The 20,792-nt window shown below is 42.3% G+C and overlaps 1 protein-coding gene across 1 annotated transcript in view; it reads right to left on the bottom strand.

The window, feature by feature from the left end:
* Adam12 (ADAM metallopeptidase domain 12) overlaps positions 1 to 20,792 on the bottom strand; it is a 277,083-nt gene that overhangs the window by 220,604 nt on the left and 35,687 nt on the right. The window contains exon 3 of the mRNA XM_028772568.1: positions 14,570 to 14,643. Within this exon, the coding sequence (XP_028628401.1) occupies positions 14,570 to 14,643 (74 nt within the window). The remainder of the gene's footprint in view (positions 1 to 14,569; positions 14,644 to 20,792) is intronic.

The raw sequence follows: 20,792 nt of genomic DNA, 5'->3' as shown, positions 1-20,792 counted from the left end.
AATGTGATACATTCTCCTTGATTCTCTGGGTGATCAGTATGTGTCTGCTTATCTAGCCAAGCCACACGTTCCTTCCAGAGAGATGAGAATGGATTCTGGTGTTCAAAGTTCTTAGGGCTATAGATCTCATTCAGAATAGCAATGGGGGAAAAAGCAGCCATCTGAAGAAATGACTAATTTTCTAAATATAAAGATTATTTTATGGTTAAAATAGTGTTAAAGCACAAAGCTTTTGAATAAAGTGCTTATAGAATGGAGAGAATGTGGTGGGATGAATGAGAATGGCCCCCATAGGCTCAGATGTTTGAATGTTTGGTTCTCAGTTTGTGAATCTGTTTAGGAAGGATTACAAGTCATGTCCATGTAAGCATGTGAATCGGGGTAGGGTTTGAAGTTTAAAAAGTCCTTGCCAGGCTCAGTTTTTTTTTTTCTGACTCCTGCTTATGAATCAGGATGAAAGAGTTTAGCTACCATTGCCATGCCTGCCTACCTGCTGCAATGCTGCCTGCCAGGTTTTGGTCGTGGACTCATTCTCTGAAACTGTAAGCAAGCCCCCAATTAATTGCTTTCTCTTGTCTTGGTAAGTGTGTCTCTTGGTATGTTGCCTTGGTAACAGAGTCTCTTCTCAACAATAGAAAAAGTAACTAGAACAGAAGTGGTGATGGAATCAAGTCACAGTCATTAAGATAGTAAAGTGAATTCAAAATTTAGAGAAAGTTTAAATATATTCCTATAATCCCTGAGGAAAAATTTTACTTTTCAGTATGTTTTAACCAACCTCCTAACATTCTATCTATTCTACTGATATAAATACACAAGCCTGCATTAGTTACTTCTGTCATTACAGGAACAAAATACTTGACAAGATAACTTAAGGAAGGGAGGGTTTATTTTTGGCTCAGCTTAAGGAGGCTGCTCCATCATGGCAGGGAAGGCATGGAGCTGGAGTGGAGGACAACAGGTCACTGCTTCATAAAGCAGAGAAAGAAGGTCATGTTCTCACTTTGTTTCTCCTCCTTATTCTCACACTCTAGCCTATTGGGTGGTGGTACCCACATTCATGGTGGGTCTACTCTGCTAGGTCAAACTTTTCTGAACTCATTCGTCCTCATGCACATGCCCAGAGGTATATCTCCATGGTGATTCTAAATCCATGTTGCAGGAAGGGAAGAAGAAAGGAAATACAACATCTGCAAAATGTTTATTCTGCCTGGAGAGTTGATATTAGAGTCACTATTCATTTTTAGAGATGTAACAACCATTATTTTTATACTGCTCCAGGTATAAGAATCTTAGGAAAAGATGATGGGATGTGTCAGGATGGAGAGTCTGAACAAAACTATTCATTATTGTACAAGGATTGTCAGCTGACAGGCACATACTCAGCTCCCAAGTCAGCCAACAGGCAGCCTGAATCCTCAGGGCTCACTCCAACCCACAGCCCACAGAAAACTTGGGACTCTCCCATTCTTAATGCCAGTTTGAAATGAAGACTGGGAGTCAATTGAAGTGGCTCGAGGTAGGGTGGATGAAGAAGGACACCATACAGAGCTGGCTGGCATCAGGAGAAGGATGGAACCAAGAAGGCAGGGAGACAGGCCACAGCTTAGGACTTGAATGTTTGGGAAGCCAGAGGCAGGAAAGCTTCAGATGAGACCTCCAAGTACCTGGAAACTTGTTTCTAAACTCTACTGTAAAAATTAGTGTTACCTTTCACGTCAACAGAATCTAGAAATGACCTCTGGGCATTCCCGCGGGAGATTATCTTGATTATATCAAGAATGATGTGAGAAGACCTGTCTTAATTGTGGATAGTACTGTTGCCTGGACAGGGAATCCTGGGCTGTAAGAAATGGAGGAAGTGAGCTGAGCTGGTACATGCCTTCCTTGCTCTCTGTTTCTGATGGTGAATGCCACGCAAGCAGCTGCTTCAAACTCCTGCTGCCCTGACTTCCCATCATGACAGGCTGTGCTTTGACTTGTGCACTAAAATGAACCCTTTCTCCCTTGAGATGCTTTTATAATCATATTGAAACACTAGCATCACAGTCATCCGCTGCACTTGAAGTCACAAGTACCTTTAGAGTGAGCTACAAGTGCACGCAGTGACACACTGCCGAGAAGCATAAGTTGGAGGCCAGCTTGGGTTACATAGAAAGACTCTGTCTCAGAAAACCAAAAGAATGATCTGGATATAGATCAGCTCTTGTGAGTTACAGTATTGCAACATCTTTATTTGCCAGTTGGGACAGTGGCTTCACCAAGATGAATGATCTTCTTAGAATTAAGGAGAGAAAGATTCAATAAATTCTATAGTGTGTATGTTCATGAAGGAACATTGGAAGTAAACCTTCTGTTTGAAGATAAAAACATACTGGGATCTCAGATACTGGGTGTTAAAATAGTGGTGAAATATAAAATGTGTGTGCATGTGTGTGTGTGTGTATTTACATGTTATAATTGTATATATAGTGGTTTTAACCATTTGGAGTATGTAATCTGGTGGTAAGAATTATATCCACAATGTTGGAACTGCTGCTACCCCCCATTTCCAGGATACTCTCAACCTCCACACCCAAGGCTCAGTTACAACTGAACTGCTTCCTCCTCCCAGCCCCTGTCAGCCTCATTCCATTTTCAACTCCATCTGTTTATCTTAGGTAGGACACTGTTCTGGTTCATCTTAGCTGTCAACTAGAATCTCTGGGGACCGAATCTCAATCGAGCAACTGCTTAGATAAAATAGGTTTTAAGGATGTCTCTGGGAGACAGTCCTGATTGTTAATTGATGTGGGCCGTACCATTCCTGAGGACCCCGAGTTATAGAAGCAGAAGCCTATCTCCTAGCCAACAAGCAGATTCTCCCACGGTTCCTACTGCACTTCTTTGGCTGTGAAGTACATTCCTTAGTCAGAGGCTATGCTATGAGGAACAGCAACCAAGCAACATGGGTATATAGTCCTTTTTCTCTCTTCAACAAATTTTAGCTCAATTAAAATGAGCTTAAATGTAAAGGTTAAGAGAGAGTAAACTCTGAAGGAGTTTACAGTAAGAAAATGGCTGGAGTTGATGTAGCTGTGGATGTGACATGACCTGATTCAAGTTCCTGCCTTGGCTTCCTGGCTATCGCTGACTATGATCTGGAGCTGTAAGCTAAAAGAAATTATTTCTCCTCTAAGTTGTTTTTGGTCAGTGTGTTTTATCACATCAACAGAGAAGAAACTAGGACATTCATATAATTGAACTCACACTCTTGGTTGTCCTTTGTCCCTGGCTTATTTTGCTTAACTCAATAGCTTCTGATTCTGCCGCAGCCTATGTCAGAGTGATATTTTTTTTCTTAAGTCAGGAAAAACAAACCCTTTTTGGGATCTATAACTGCATGGTGTTTATCTAGCCTGCTGATGACTATGTAAGCTGTTTTCCCCTTTGTCTACTGTGAATAATATGACTGTAAACACCAGTGTGCTAACACCTGTTTAAGCCTCTGGCAAAACACAGCTATACCATGAAGACTTTATAGTGATAAAACTAGTCTATTGGTGATTAATGACATCAGAGCTTTTTATATCACTGATGAAGTAGAAATTGGCAGCATAATGAGAGGGACTGAGGAAGAAAAAAGAAAACAGCTGTATCCAATGGCCAAGTTCAAGTTTCTCAAACACACAACAAAGCCCTGGCCAATAATAGGCAAGGGCTCCAATTGGATTCAGGAAAATGACTTCAAAGTAAACCTTTCGGAGCAAAACCACCTACCCTTGTGCTCTCCTGTGCCAGTTCAAGAACCTGCTGAATCGATGGCCACAAACTTATTAAAACTACACTAAAGCTCCATGCTCTCCTACGTATTAATCTTGGTGTCTTAAGTGGCTGATAAACTTTACTGACACCCATGAACAGAAGTGCCATGGTTGTTCTGTAGAGGAAATGAAACCCAGGAAAATGCTTGCCATAAGCCAGCCAGCTCATGCAACACCTGTACAATTACCCGGCCATGCTTCAGGGACAGGGACAGTACAATGACATCCGCAGATTGCACTGGCACCCCTCAGTGGCCAGAGATCACCCAGAGAAGACAAGACATTACTATTCCCATTTATTTGGGATGCAGCCTCAGAGACAGAGATAGAGATCCACCCTGCAGGATTCTCATTGGCAAAACTTTGATGTGTGTGTGTGCGTGTGCGTGTGCGTGTGCGTGTGCGTGTGTGTGTTCCAAGAGCTAAGAGACTAAAGTGAGGAAAGTGGATACAGAGATCTACTTTTCTACTTTATATTCAAGCATCCTGTGCAGGTTCTCATCTCCTATGGAATCTGGATAAGGATGCTATACTCCCTGGTTGCAACAAGAAGAGATATTGTTCGGACGAGGTTGATCTTAACCCACTTAGACACTTACATGCTAAGTCAGATTGGTGAACAAAATATTCTAAAAATGGTATTCTGACCTTTTCCATTGTCTATCTGCACAACTTCAAATAAAAAGAGAGACTCAAAGGAATTCAGCTCATATCAGGAAGCAAAATTTAGTCCAATTAAAATGCTCTTAAATGTTAAGGCTGAGAAACTGCTAGCAAAATCTGATGAGTTTGGTTTTGTTAGAAGATGGTTCAAATTGGTATAGCTTGTATCAATTCATAGCTGACTCTCATGCTCACAGAACTATCTCCTGGCCCTCAAGCCATCCATGGCAATGTGCTCCAGTGGCCCTCTAGAGCCTCCTGGTTCTCTGAGGCACAAGGTAGGATAAGCTGAGCAGATGTAGTCTAACCTCATAGGAGACAACACTCACTGGGACAACTGGAAAATATTACCTCAGGAACCTTAGACCAGAAGCCCATTATAGGTGGATATTTTCCTGCTAGTCCAAGCTTTTAACAACAGAACTGTCTGTGAGAATGGCCATGCTCCTTGTGTTTACTAAACACTTGGCTTAGGGTTAATGTTGGTGGCCTAGTGTTGTGGATAGGCCTGGTCTTGTATTTTGATGCTAATTCTACTTTCCTGGGAGGGGCTGAAGACAAGGAGTGAATCAATATACAGGTAACTTTGTGAAGCTTCTGCCCACCTTAATTTGTAAAATAAAGGCTAGAGCCAGTGATTGGGCAGTAGAAGAGGTAGGTGGAGCTAGGAGTTGGGAGGAGGAACAAATGAGGGAGGAGAAGGAAGAGAGAGGAGAGAAGATGGCTGAGGATGGCCACATGGCTCTAGAAGTCTAAAATAGTTATTCATTCAAGGTTAGGCAATTGGGTTAACAATTCTAATTGTGTGGACATCTTGTGTATTGAGTATTTGCTAATATATAAATCCATTGGATAATCTTTAAGCATTAAGAGTCTTCTTTCTACCGGGTACCATGAGGATGGCAGATATTGTCTGGGGTTGAGTCGATCACTATGAGGGTGGCAGAGTTGGCCCAAACGGCCGTGCTTAGAGCCATAGAGTCCATGGAGTTGACCAGTGGAGGCAGCAGCCACACCAACATCTGGTGGGTCCCAGGCCAGCATTCCTGGCCAGCCAGTGATGCGCTTAGTGTGGGAACTTACAGTGGGAACAAGGTAGCCAGGCCAGGAGCTAGCCAGACCGCCTGCTCTTTCTAACACCTCCCGCTACAGCCTAGAAACAATCTCCTGGGTTTCATTCAGGGAGGAGGGCCTGAGCTTCTAGTAGAGGAGTACAGAGTGTGTGGGTGGGTGTGGGCTAGGAGGAATGTTGAAGAGGTGTTGGAGGAAACCTGCATTCCTGGAGGCCCTACCTGTTATACAGGCTCTGGCTTAGAAGCTGAATGGAGTGGGCATTGCCTTTGGTTATAATAACTGCCCCCTGCTTGGGATCTATCCACTTTAGGTTTGTATTACTCTGTACTGTCAGCTACATAAATCCAGAAATTCCAGAGAAAAGACCTGTTCAGTTCACCATTACCCTCCATGGGCCATCTTAGCACCAGGCTCCAGGCAGTCCAGGTATGTTATAAGACTGTGCCAGTCATAATCCTCATTTTCATGTCTTTGATCACCACTCCAGGTAGAACTCCTCAGTATGCTTTGGGGGCTCTTAATCTGATTGAAGCAGCACCCCTAGTTCTTCCCGTGTAAGAATCCTCCAATCCTGGGATCTTCTGTCCCATCACCCCAACCATTCAAATGTTTCTCAAGTTCTGTCCATTTTGTCTCAAAAATGTTTTCCAACAACCATCTTCTCTCCTTGAATGTTCATTTGGTCCGTCCTCTTTCCCTGGATAACAGTCACCCTCACTCTTTATGTCCTCCAGTACCATCTTCCCATATAGCTAGAATTAGTTAACCCATGTCATGTCACAGCCCTGTTCACAGGCCTGTCTTTCATGGTGGCCCACCATAAGAAAATTCTAGGCCCTCACATGAGCAGAAGACCCTTCATGGCTTAGCTATCCTGCCTCTTTCTGTACCATCTGCTCACTAGCCCAATGAAATCCTTGTCTCTGGAATGCCCCTTCCTCATTACTCTGGACCTTTGCATAACCTTTCCTTCTCTCTTGAACCGTCTACCATCTGCCCACTTTACTTGTTTCATGCCTATTTATATAACTTGAATAACACCTACTTGCATACATCTCAAATGACATTCAGTTATATATCTGCTTTTTTTTCTCAAGGTCAGGATGATGTCCCATGCAGTCCTTCCTTGGCTACAAGCACAACTGATATCTGTCTACTGCTTTTGCCATGGTCTGTATAGTGTTGGGCTCCTTGGCTTGTCTATAAGAGGCCAGGCCTTTACCTCATTCACTGTTCTTTCTCCAGGGCTCACCATCATGTCAGACCATTCTTTCATCTTCAATGCCCATGATCATGTCAGCTGTCAATCAAATATTTATGAGTAAATGATGAGAAAAGTAAGTGGATGGACAGATATCAATGATGCGTTAACAAAATGCTAATGAGGATTTGTCAACAGAAACGGAATCAGAGAGACGGAGCCGCGGATCTAGGTAGCCGAGTTATGTTCTTTATTTAACCAGCACTTAGAAGCAACAAGGAAATTTACAGCTCGTGATGTTACAGGTGAGTGGCATTTCTCTGAGAAAAAGTGAAGAATTCACATGCAAGGGTTTTACAACTGCAGTTGTTGAGAATATCAAGACTATGAAGTTAAAATCTTTCTTGCAACAAGAACACAAAGGATGGCTCCTGCTAATTCAGGTCTGGTCAGAACTGAGATGGATGGCCGTTACCTAACCTTTGGGAAGAGAACAGATCTAAACCATTTTTCATTCATCCAAAAGTCTAAAGTGGGGCACAGGAAGAAGGCAGTGTGATAAAACAATGAGCATCACAAGCATGGCAGGGAAACCATACTGAAGCCATTTACACTGAGCATCACAGATAACATAAGCAGGAATCTTCCAACACTCTATTCATAGACCTTGACCCCACTCTGCAGGCCAAGAAATTGGGGCAGACCTTAAAGCAGCTTGCTATAGAAACAACAGCTGGGTTTCAAAGCTTCTCTCCTGGAATTGTTTCCTATACCTCGTATGACATGTTGTCAGCCTCCTAGTGACTCATGTCCGATGGCTGTAGGCTGTTCAGGTTCCATCATTCATTAGTATATAAGGGTTTACTTGGTGCCTGTGATCAGTAGGCTGTGTGGGAGATGGTAGTGGGACATCATGACCCTCCCTCTGACCTTAGGTCATCCCTGCTTGGTAGGGAGAAAAGAACCACTGATCAGCAGTGGGGAGCCATTGGCTCTCAAATGCCATGTAGGACTGTAAAAGATATAGGGTCTAGATGTGGCCTGGACAGGGTCACTATAGGAAAGAAAATTGACCTCCCTAGTCTAGGGCTTGCTACTGCCTTCCACATGCTCTGTGGAAGTCACCCTTATCAGTAGCAATGTAGCCTTGAAGATTCCTGTTGAGTCAGCAGTCTTATTCACAAGATTACTGGCCAATTTTCCTAAATGTACAGGGTTTTTTTTTTTTTTTCACTGTTAACTCAAGCATAGGACTTTACATTTATCTCTATTTAATCTCATCTTGTTAGTTTTGGCCCATTGATCCAAAGTGTAAAAAGCTCTGTAATCCAGATCCTGCCGTGTCAGGCACGCGTATACCCTCAGCTTTGCGCTGCCAGGAGATGTGAATTGGGCATCCCGTTATGTCTTTATAGCAACAACTGACAAAACTATGGGCCAGAGTAAGGCTAAATGCACGCATTGCCAGAGGCAACTGACAGCAGCTTCTCCAGCTGCTCATCATAGTCCAGGTCAGCATGAATGACGGTCTAGCATCCTTTACATGGTCACTTAGCCAAGTCTTAATCCACCAAATGCAATCTCCACACCAGCCACACCTTTCTCATTTGTATGATGTAGCCTGAGGAAGGATCTAAAATAAACACCCTTATAAATATGTCTGAAAAAGCCAAAAGCAATTAAACTTTTAACTATTTACCTAAAAAGTACACATAATGCCATATATACATAGCTTTAATAAACTTTTCTCATCTAAGCTGTTGGTACTCTTTCCAAGAGCCAAAGTCAACATAACAAAAACCTCAACAGACATGAGAAGCCCTCATTTGAGTTGCTGGTCATGGATGTTCAAGAGACTCTTCAAACATATGGCCTGCTGCTGTTGCCTTTGGTTATCCTCCAGAGGTGGAAGGTAGTCCCTATTGCTAAAGATACCATGCATTCTAGAAACACCCAGAGTCTCTTGAGGGGGGATTGACCTTCCCTAAGGATTAGTTTGCATGGTAACAGAAGGTACCATATAAGCTTCCAAAGTCAGGAAGCAACCAACAGTCTTACACATCTATGACACCTATAGAGCAACCTATAACAACACCTATAAACAACTAGTGTGTTGTGATAATATTAAAGGTGCAGTTGTGGTACACACACCTAGGTGGTAACCAACAGCTCTTATATTAGTCTTAAGATCCACTTAACAAGAGGGAAAACATGCCTGTCATTGGAAACCTAGCCAACTACTCAGTCCTGGTGAAGTTGTGGATATTGGAGAAGACTCTATAACCATTATTATACTAGACCAGCATAATCCCTAACAATAACCTATAAACTTTTCTCCTTACACCCACAGTTAAGCACAGTCTTCATCCATCATCAAGGAAACGTCTCTTTGTAACTGGAGACTACTATAGAAAGCTACAACCATCAAAATGCAGAGTTGTGGACCCCAGTCCCAATGGATACATTTACAAAACAATTTCCACACGTAAGCTCAGGGAAGATTGTTGAAGAAGGGATGGAGAGACTGTAAGAGCCAACTGATCAAGGAGTTTGCTGTGAGATTAACCCTCTTTGTAACATCAGAAGCTACACACATAAAGTCTTACCAATATGGCTGCCAAATGGGAGTTGAACAAGGGTGACACTAACAGATGTACCAATGGAAATGAAGTCCATGAGGCCTCCCCCTACACAAAAAGCTATAGACAACCAAGGAAAGCCTGGAGAGGGAGAGGTGGACTTCCCCAGGGAAGAAGGGGTACACAGAATAATTGTCCAGTGCTGAACGGTCAGCCCTGAAAACGTGCATGCATGTAACTTTATATGGACTGAGCATGTTATATTTAGGGATGGACACACAGACACACACAGACACACAGACACAGACACACACACACACACACACACACACAATTAATGAAAAAGGGCCATGGATTTGAAGGAGAGTGGTGAGGCATGTATGGGAAGGTTTGAAGGGAGGAAAAGGAAGGGAGAAATGTTATTATGTTATAATCCCCAAAATTAAAACAAACACCCTCCTAGACAATGTTTAAACACCCACTCTGCTCTTGTTCTGGAGCAAAGTACTAATTAGACTTGCCTTTTAGAGATGTCTGGAATTGTTCCAGGTAGGATAAAAATCAATAGTGACATTCTTTGCTCTCAGAGAGTCCCCAAGTATAAATTTAGTTTTTCGTGGATTTCCCACAGCAGCCACCTTTGAGCAGTGGTGGAACAGGACGTGCAAACCGAAGGCTCCCTGGGGCAGAGAGATGTGTTGAATAGGGTCTAGTGCTCTCACTTAAAAAAAAAAAATTGGAAAATAAAATGGATGTCTAGGCTGGCCAGCATGTCCCATAAAGCATTTTGATCAAAGATGCAGTTTCTGCAGCACTGAGGAATGGCTGGGGAGTCCATAGGAATGCAAGGGAGGTACAGCAGCTAAAATCTGGTCCCTGCTGTCCCATAGACAGACGGCAACGTCCTGATAGATGCTGCTCCAGGGAAACCTAATGTTTCTTTAAACATTCAATTATGGTTACACAAACACATATTTTAAGCCACCAGCAGATCTTTGCACAAATTAGGGATGCTGGAAGGCAAATCAAACAGATCCCCTGAAAGGAGTATTTCATAAGAATCCAGCTCTGCTCTGTCAAGAGCTGTCTTACCAGGCAGGGGTTTGAGGAGGATAATGAGGGGGCTCTGCCAGCATCAGACTAGATGACACTTCTTGCGATTGAAGGGGCCAAAGCCACTCTTAGTTCAGCTTTAATTGCTGAGCACGGTTTAAATGATAACAGATCTCAAGATATCCAGTGGTTCCTTGCTCAAAAAGTAGACAATTTTTTGCTCTCTGGGAGTTGCTTGAGGCTGTTCAAAGGTCTTTTGAAAAATGGTCCTGTGCCGTATGCTCTTTAATGGCTGGGGCACATCCATCTTTCCTATTTTGAAACATTTCTACTTTTCACATTTTTGAAATAAAGTTCCTTCCTAATCTCTATGATACTTTCTTATTGTAAAACAATAAAGTCTTCTTTTATAGTACCCGTATTCAGAGCTATGTGGCATACATAACATTTTAAAATTAAAACTGAAGGCCATGTATACGATTTCTTAATATGATATTTACATAGGGTACATCATGGAATTTCTTTTACAACGGTCAAGCTCTTCATCGTTTTATTCATCTTCTTCCAATTTAATTTTGAGGAAGAGACTCAGCAGTGAATGACTTTGAACCTGGGGCTAATCCCTAGCTGTAACAGTCTGGCTACCTGATTGGTCAGGCCCTCTACTGTCTTGGGTCTTAAATATTTAAATGACCTGTTCTCATTTCTTACAGCTTCATTTGACTAAACTTTCTAAATTGGATCTCCTGGGCCAAAGGCTATGGAAATTAAAATTTAATTAAAAGGTGCATGATTAATTACATTTTGTGTCTTCCAACATGAGGAGAATTGTAACAACTTTACCTTCCTCACAAAGCTGTACATTCACAAAGCTGTACATATTCATGACTTCATTTTTAGTAGACATATCACCTTTTTTAAAAGGTTACACTGAATATTTGAGCAAAAATATCATTAAGAGAGCAATACCAGAATGTCTGAATTACGAAAACATTACTGTTAAACAGACTGTGATCTTTAAAATTGGCACAGGTGGGGACTGAGGAAAAGCTGAGAGGGGAGTGTTTACTTAGTGCACACAAGGCCCCCAACACTGCAAAATTAAAGTCAGTACAACTGCTATAAGTAAACCAAAGCTACTGTATCTCAGAGGGATAACTATGTATTCACTATGTATTTTAAATTTAAATTAATTATGATGATTTTTAATTAAGGTTTTGTTTTGGTTTGTTGTTTTTGTTATTTTGGCCAGGGCTGGCATAAAAAATACCTATATTGCCCATTCTAGCCTTAAACTTGTGGTGAATCTTCTGCCTCAGCCTCTTGAGTGCTGAGAATACAATTTCACCACTGTGCCCAGATGTTCCAGATACTTCAAAAAAAAGAGATTCATTTCTTTTTATTTTCTGAGTATGGGTGATTTGGCTCTAGCATGTATGTGTACCTGGGGAGTACAGAGCCCAGGAAGGCGAGAACAGAGCACCAAATCCCCTGGAATTGGAGTAACAGACAGCTATGAGCTGTCATGTGGGTGCTGGGAAGAGAACCCAGTCCTGCACCAAGTGCTCGTAACCTCTGGAGCATATCTCCAATCCCATAATCCATATACTCTAAAAATATAGACAAAGAGATTAGGAAGCAAGAAAGGAAGAAATTGAGAAAAAAGCATTTCATGTTTCTACCTTTTCTAATTTTGAGGTTATTTTAGGAAAGGCCTAAAGGATTGGACAGGAATAAATTAGGGCACCTTTGAGATGATTTTCCACACAAGTTATCCTTTGTCTGGTTGTCAGCATGCATTATGCTATCTTCAGTAACAGAGGGTAAATCACTTCCAGAGGGAGCCATGAACAGAGCAATTAAGCCACTTTACAAACCTAGAGAAGCAGATGGAGCCAAGACAGCATTTTCTATGGAAGGGCATGTCAATAATGATGCTAAGTGAAGCAATGGTACAGCGTTGTACAAAGACTGCTGTGTCAACTAGAGACATCCAAAGCAAAGCCATGTTTATAAGGTGAAAATCCACCTTGTACTTGCCTTGTCACCCAGGGTTTGCACATTGGATTATTTTGTTGTTATTCTTTGTTTCATTTCTCCCTACAGTCTTCTATGTTCTGTTGTGGAACAGACTCTTTGAGTAAAAACAGAAAAGGATTTCATAAGATCTTTCCACTCTTCTACCTGCAACTCTAAGGCCATCTGCAAACTCAGGGTCACAGCCTCCTCTGTGCTAGGCAACATGTTCCTACAATGGCCAGATACCCAGAGCAGGTTGCAACACAGCTATTTCTAGGCCCTGCTGCCAATAATAACAACCCTTGGAGACACATGACCTCATGGATGTCTTTACAAAATTTTTGTTTGTTTTTCTGTGTCTTTTCAGAGAGCATCTAAAGTACCAGCTACTTTTCTCACTGCTGTGACCAAACATTTGACCAGAATCATCTTCAGGGAAGAAGGTTTACTTTGATTTACAGTTTGAAAACATGATCCATCATGGTAGAGAAGGCATGGTGATAGGAGTGTGAGCTTGCTGGTCACACTGCATCCACGGACAGGAGGAGAAATCGGACAAGGGAGATAGATTATGAAGTCTCAGGGTCTGCCACTAGTGACCTACCTTCTCTAGAGAGGTCCCACCCTTTAAAGGCTTCCCAGCATTCCAAACCAGTGCTACCATTTGAGAAGCAAGTGTTTAAACACCTGAGCCCACAGAGGACACTTCACATTCTAACCATGCCCTCTACTTACCTCCATGGAGATATTTCCAAAACCATATGCACGCAGCAATGCAAAAACTAAAAGGTGAATTTCCCACAATATTTTTACATGGACAAAAATAGAGGAGGGGCTGGGAACATTGCTCAGTGGCTATAGTTCTTGGTATAGAAACGTGATGACTTAAATTCTGATTCCCTAGCACCCACATAAAAGCCACTGGGAAACAAAGACAAGAGAATCCTCCTGGAGGCTTTTCCAGGGAAATCTTAGTGTCTAGCTCCAGGTGTCTCTAAACAAGACAAATCAAAGAAACAAACAACCCCCCCCCCAGAGTGGAGAAAGCAATGGAGGAAGTGGCTGTCTGTCTCACATATGTAGACACACATTGGTATGCACAGGTGTGAGCCTACACCTGCATATGCATACACACCAATTACATTGTCTAGAAAGATCTTCTAAAAGGTTTACTTTCCGAAGACATCCACATAAAAGCAAAATAATATTCTCTTCAGAACTCTTGAGTATTCAACCCATGTGCCCAAATCTCTATTTTCAAGTCATCAGGATACAAGAAAAAGCTAAAACATGTCATTTCTTTACTGTTTTTCTAGCCTTTGATCCACTCGGTGGTGAAAGCTAGGCATGAAAGGAAAAAACACCAAGTGGCAGGTTGCAGATCCCAGGGAGCAGGCTGTGCCATTTACATATACTGATTTTCGGCACTCTGTGGCCTTAGATGCTACATGTCAGGACAGGTGGTTCTTCCATCTGACTGTCTCAATGCCACAAACTCAAGCTCTGACACAATGAAAGGCATGGTCTGCTCATATGGAGATTGATCCTGGTTTCTGCAACTACATGTCCCTGGTGGTTGTCTTCTCTCCTCTGTCAGTCCCCCTCCCCATCCCCCACACCCCCAGGGAACCCTCATTCTTCAAAGTTACGAAGAGGGTTGGTTCTCTTGCAAAGGTAAAATTGCTGCTTTAAACCACGTAGGACCTGACAAATAGAGTTAATCTTTTAAGTATAGGCTGCTCACTGGAAAACCTCATTAGCTAAAGTAAGAATTAAGTAGATGAGAGAAGTCCTTTGCAACTGTGGTTCTTGTGGGAGTGTCAGAAGGTAAAGGAGACATGAGAAGTTGATCTTAGGAGACACCATTTCCCCTGAGAAGCCATACATGAAACATAACAAACCTATTCTCTCAGAAAGAAAGAACAAACAAATTTTAAAAAACTAACAACAACAACAACAAAGAAACCCAATGTACTATTTTCTAAGAATTTATAATTTCTTCATTAAAGAGTCAAAATTTTGAAAAAAAAAAAAGGCATAAGATGAAGTTTATTACACTGGAGCAAGCTCATGAGATTGAATACATCCTGATGGGGATATAAAAGATAGAGCAGTTTTGACTGGACATTGCCCTAACTTTCTCTGCTGCTCTGTAACCAAGAATGACCTTGACTTACTCATTCCTTTCCAGGCTGAGGATCAGTTCTCGGCTCTCCAGCTGCAGTTGCACAGTCAGCACATCTGGATGATCCTGAAAAATGAACAGGAAGAGTTAGCAGTTGGCTTTGCCTTGCCAACATCTGGATGTTCTTCATCAGTATTGTCAGTGGAGAGGGAAGAGGGGGGTGTTGAGATTGATTGGGAGAGGAAGGGGCAGGGGAGGGGCATAAGAGACAGATAATAGATTGGATAGATGGATGGATGGATGGATGATAGATGGATGGATGATGGATGGATGGATGGATAGATAGATAGATAGATAGATAGATAGATAGATAGATAGATGATTTTATTCTTGGGGATTTTTTCAACTTCAAATACTGAAGACCAGAGCAACAGTGTTAGAAAATGGGACCCCTGCCTCTGATGTGGCCATTCTACTCTTCTCCTTTAATGATTCTTCCTCTGAACCCTCCCCTCTCATCATAGCTCCATCCACCCTACCTACCCTATTCATCCACCCTTTCTTTAGTCTTCCTGGACTGTACAAAGGGCAACCTTATTCATTACCTGCTTGTGGCAGAAAACTATCGTTCAGGCTCCATGGCTTTTGCCTCCTCTACTGGACCCAGGAGCAGTCCTGCAGAGCTGCTTTCTACAGCACCTCTGCTGCTCCCGTAGCTCCTTCCCATCCTCCCCTCCAGCCTGTTCCTGTTCAACCCATAGGCAACTCTCCTCAGTACATGACTTCCTCCTGTAAATCCTTCTAATCCAGGTTCTCCTGGGTCTGCCTTTGCTTTCTCCTCATCTATTATCTAGCAGTGGAAGGACACTTAAAACTTCAATCTTACAATGTGCCTCTGCTTGTTTTCCATTGCACTGATAGGGTACTACCTTTGAACTTGGTCTGTGGTTCTCAATGTCCTCTCCCCTGCAGGCTTCCACATGCTGTTCACATGCCTTCACTGCCCTCCTCCCTCCTAACCTGGCTCTAGTTCCTGACCTTGCCTGCTTTTGGAATACAAGACTTGTCCTGCTGCCCTGAGAATTTGCACATGCTTGCTTCTCTACCTGCGATGCTTTTCCTGTCTAGTGGAATGAGCTTAAAAATTAGCTATTAGAAGAAGTGTCACATTACCATCAACCTCTTACTGTCCTGTCCTTTCCCCTATGAAAAGGAATGGCATCATATACTTGTGATTGGTATGTTGGCTTGCACATCTTTATAGCCACCAGAGGGCTGGGTGGGAAGTGAAGGAAGAAATTCACCCATGCCAGAGAAATTGCTCTGTAGACATCTTTTCCTCTTGTTACACAGCCTTCCCTTCCCTAATCCATATACCCCAAGCTCAGTGTAGATAGCCTAGTCCTGGGGATGGTGCTGCCCATATTTAGGGTTGATCTTTCTACCACAGTGACCCTAATCTAGACAATCTCTCACAGGCATGCTTGTGCCTAGACACTTGTCTCCAAAGTGATTCTATATCTTATCAAGTTGAAAACCAGTATAAACTACCACAGTATACCAGTTGGGGGCTGAGTGGTACAAGAAATATTCAGTGGAGGAAGGGAATGGAAGGAACATTCATTCCAATCCACTCATTACACTGGACATTTTTGTTTAAAAGCATGCTTGCATCCATTTTCCTAATTGTTATTGACCGGAGGCCATAACACACACCATTCTTTTTTCTTACGATGATATATTGACGGATTTACCTAATGGAACTACATCCTTTGTTGGATGTGCAAAGAACTGTATTTGCTGAACCAATCAATCAAATGCTAATCAATAAGCCCAAGATATTTAGGCAGTCACTATTATCCTATCTTTTTAAACTTGGAGAAATGCCTCTAAACAAATATGTAAAGTACATCAATGTACATTTTAAAAATAAAATAAAATAAAATAAAATAAAATAAAATAAAATAAAATAAAATAATGATAGGGTATATATACTACACAGCTGAAAATATAGACTATTCCCAGAATTCTAGAAAGCCCTTTCACTAGTTTGCTTTTCTGTTCCTCTGATAAACACAGCTACCAAAAGAAACCTAGGGAGGAAAGAGCTTATTTGTCTTACAGACTATAACCCATCATTGCGGGAAGTTAAGGCAGGAACTGAGGCAGAGACCATGGGGGAATGCTGCTTACTGGATTGTCTCTCCTGGCTTGCTTGGTTACATTTATTATACAGTCCAGGTCTACCTGTGTAGGGATGGCACTGCCCATAGTAAGTTGATGCTATCTTTTGCACAGCTATGGTCTAAACTTTTCTTAGAAGGATGCCTGCCTTGTTGAGTTAGGACCTACCTATATGTTATGGACTAAACCTAAAATGTCCTTCACAGGTTCATGTTTTGAATGCTTGATTCCCAGTTGGTGGTGCTTTGGGGGTATTGTGACACTTTGAGCAAGTCCAGTCTACTGATGGAGATGAGTCACTAAGGGCAATCTCTTGAAGGTTTTTTTTCCCCCTCCAGCCTCTGATTCTGGCTTTGCCTTCTGTTTCCTGGGCCTTCTTGAAGTGAAGAGCCTCTGCTGATGTGTTTCTGCCTCCATAAACTGAGCTGACGCTCATTGCTTCCCTGCCACAATGAACTGAAATCATGAGTCAAATTAATTGTTTCCTTCCTAAGATGTTCTGTGAAATAGTTTGGTCACAAAGTCAAGAAAAGATTATTATTGCACACTATGACCTCAGTTTACCTGAGTAGCCTCTTAAAGACCTTCTCTCTAGATGTTCCACATTTCAAGGAGAGGGGTTAGAGCTTCAGTATAGATCTGGCAGGGTCAGGCATGTGATTGAATCTATAACGTCCCTTCTTCATTCTTACGTTCCACTCATTGCTCACCAGATGTAACAACTATCCTGAACCCATTAATCACTAACTAATATTACTTAGCATCTTGATTTCATTTACAGTTTATTCATACACTAAGTATTTCTAAACGAACACTAGCCTTATACTGGGCTCATTCTTCTATGGCTCAGCTGGTTTTGCTTAATTTTATACCTGTAGGGATTATTGGCTCTATGTGTTGTTCATCCTTATAGATTTACAATATTCTATTGTGTAAAACAACTTACATACCCACAGTCATGTAAATAGATGCTCACTGATTTTTTTTTTCTGATCCTTTCTCTGTACATGACTTCACATATCTGTGTCATGTCTGCAATTGAATAGGTTCTGTGGGTGATAGGATTTGTCCACTTGCCTTCATTGGGCATTTCAAATTAATTAATAATTAATTAATTAATTGTTTCTAATGTACGGATGGATCACATTCCCTCAGTTACTGGATACATATTCCTGCTACTTCATGTCTTGGATATTTGACAAAGAAAAAAAGTTAGACAAAAAAAATTGCTAAGTATATGAGAGCACTTTATTGAGAATTTATTTGTTTTAAATCTTTTACATCTGTTTGTTGATTGGGAGCCAGTGCTATGGCACACATGTGGAGGTGAGTGGACAACATGCCAGAGTTGGTTCTCACCTTCAATCACATGGATTCCAGACCTTGAACTCAGATCATCTGGCTTAGACGCAAGCCCCATTACCTCTTGAGCCATTTATAGCCTAAGGCTTTAGCTTATATCTCTACTATCGGTGACAGGCAGAGAATCTTTGGGACATGTGATACTGCTCTTCCATGAAAATCCAGCTCATACTTCCTACCCCTGAGCCACATCCTCATCCCTTTAGAATTTATTAGTGGTAGATTTTACCATGGAGAGTGTGTGCTCTGTTGCACAGGTGGATACCTGCTTGCTAATATCAATTTTCTACCAGAAAGCAAGAGATCAGTAATTCACAGATGAAAATTACCATCCTTTCTTTTCCTTCCTTCCACAAGTGTGCATACACCATACACTCGCACGCACATGTACACACATGCTGAATTTTCAATTACTTAGAAAAATTTGACCGTGACCTTGAAGCTGAAGCCCTGTGGCGGTGGCTTGGCACAGGCTCAGCAGGAGCAGAGAATCACCTTCGATAGCCACGTCCATTCCCATCACAGCCTTGAGGTCGTCTTTTCCAAGGGGTCCACTCAGAGCCAAAGCCATCCATCTAAACCATCGTGCTGGAAGGTCAGAGGGATCTCATTTTTCAGGCATAACAACAGCATTAAAATACTGCACTGAAGGGAGCTGGGGAATAGCTAAGTCCCTTTCCTGCACTAAATAAATGCTTCAGACTGCAGCTCTGGCATTCATGGGGCACAAGGGAGGCATTTATTGCTATGAATATTTAGAGGCATCTTGATTACCACTTTAATATTAGCATGTTAGCTCTATAGCCAGCAAGATCTGCACACCATGGAACATGGGGAAGACAAAACTGAAATAAATGCAGGCTAGCACAGTGAGGAATTAAGGCACTGCTGCACCATCACGGGAGGTCCCTGGCTTGGGGCCTGTTAGTTATTACATAAGTGATACTGATTTTTATCCATGAATTGGTGATGGTTTTTTCTTTTTGCAGTGGAAAATTGATATTAGCAACCCATGTGTCCAACTGTGAACAGAAAGCACAAATTCTTCACAGTAAAAGCTGCTTTTGGTGGATGCATAATGGGCTGGGATTACAGACCAGTGGTAGAGAACTTGTATAGCATGTATAAGGCCCTGAGTTGAATATCTAGCACTGCCAGTATGTGCACACATGCACAATCACATGTGTATGTGCACATTCACACATATATGTGCGCAAACATATGAAATGAAGTTTTTGTCTTCACTTTCCATCATTTTTACTGGGAAATCTCTCACTTCATTCTGTGACCTAAGAGACACCACAGCTTTTCAATTCATTACTCCCTCTGGGGAGCATATGTATATGTCAGAGAATGTATATCCCACCTTCCCCTGGCCCAAGTAGGACTTTGCTTTCCCTCAACATGGATACCGCCCCTCCCCCCAGTCCAGTTCTTGATCCTCTAAAGTTCCTGATCATGGAACTAATTATCTTCTTGTAGCCATACCCAGCATTCTAAGGTCTAATGTTGAAATGTTATCCCTGGGTTCTCTGAGTGGCCTAACCACTGGCTGTTGGCCATTGGCCATTGACCTGGTCATGAGCACCTATGTCCTTTTGGTGGCATCCTGCTTCTTCCAGCATGTATCATCACTAGTAGTTACTCATTTCTGTTTTCATCTACTTCTTAGTGGTGTGCTTATCCCAGGAAAAGAGAACCTCTGTGAAGGCAGACATGTGTCCTGTACCAAGCACAGCAACCTAGAGGGACACATCAGCAAAGTGTGGAGCAGAGAGGCAATGTGAGTTACCAAAGAAACATTCTACTTGGGGATAAGAGAGACTCTAAGACATTAAACATCCTCTCATGAGGCATTGGAGGGACTCTGGACTCTTCTCCTAGTCACACATGGTCCCTAAGAAACTTAGGCACTTCTCTGTGGCCTCAACAGGCTGCCCACCTCAGCCAAGAGTCTGACACCCCTGAAGGATCCAGGAGGCTCTATACAGGCTCCATACAGAGTCATTGAGGCCTGAGAATGAACATGCATTAGTTCCTCTGGAGATGAAAGGCAGGCAGAGCTTGCTCTAGCTACATAATATCCTTGCTTCCTACTCCCTTCCCCTTGTGATGTTGGGAGAGGAACCCAGCATGACAGGCAGGCACTCTGCTGTACAGCCATACCTCCAGTGCCAAGGGAGCTGAATGGTTAATTTATCTATGGTACTGGATAAAATGAACATGGAGAAGCCTTTCTAGTCTCTCAATAACCAGGTGAAGACTCTAGACCCCCTTGCCCCATTCCTGTGCACCCCACAGTGATTAAGACAGAAAAGCAAGAAAGGGAGGTTCTGCCTAGAGCCACAAAGAGGACTTAGGACTTAATGCATATTCGAGTAAGATTCAAAGTGAAGAGTGGAGGGTGTGGCAGGAATCATAGAAACCCTGGGTGCACCAGCATGCTTGGACCTCTGCTAGAGAGAGCCTGGCGGGGCATGGGGAGGATTTCATGAAGTTCTTGTCCTCAGAGGCCTGCCTCCTAATGGTTTTGGATCCTGTACCTTTCACAGAAATGGTAGCTGGAGTAACAGGACTGGGAAGCTTGGAAACAATTTAGTGACATCATAGCCCATATACAAGACTATGTGCTGATCTAGGAACAGGACCATATAATGACCTGGTGTCTTGAAGACAAGACTGTGTGGTAAGGCAATGTGCATATTAATTTCATGACAGGACCCTATAGT

This window comes from Grammomys surdaster, unplaced genomic scaffold, assembly GCF_004785775.1.
Source record: "Grammomys surdaster isolate TR1022 unplaced genomic scaffold, NIH_TR_1.0 214, whole genome shotgun sequence".
NCBI lineage: Eukaryota > Metazoa > Chordata > Mammalia > Rodentia > Muridae > Grammomys > Grammomys surdaster.
This window is presented reverse-complemented; position numbering and strand designations above follow the sequence as displayed.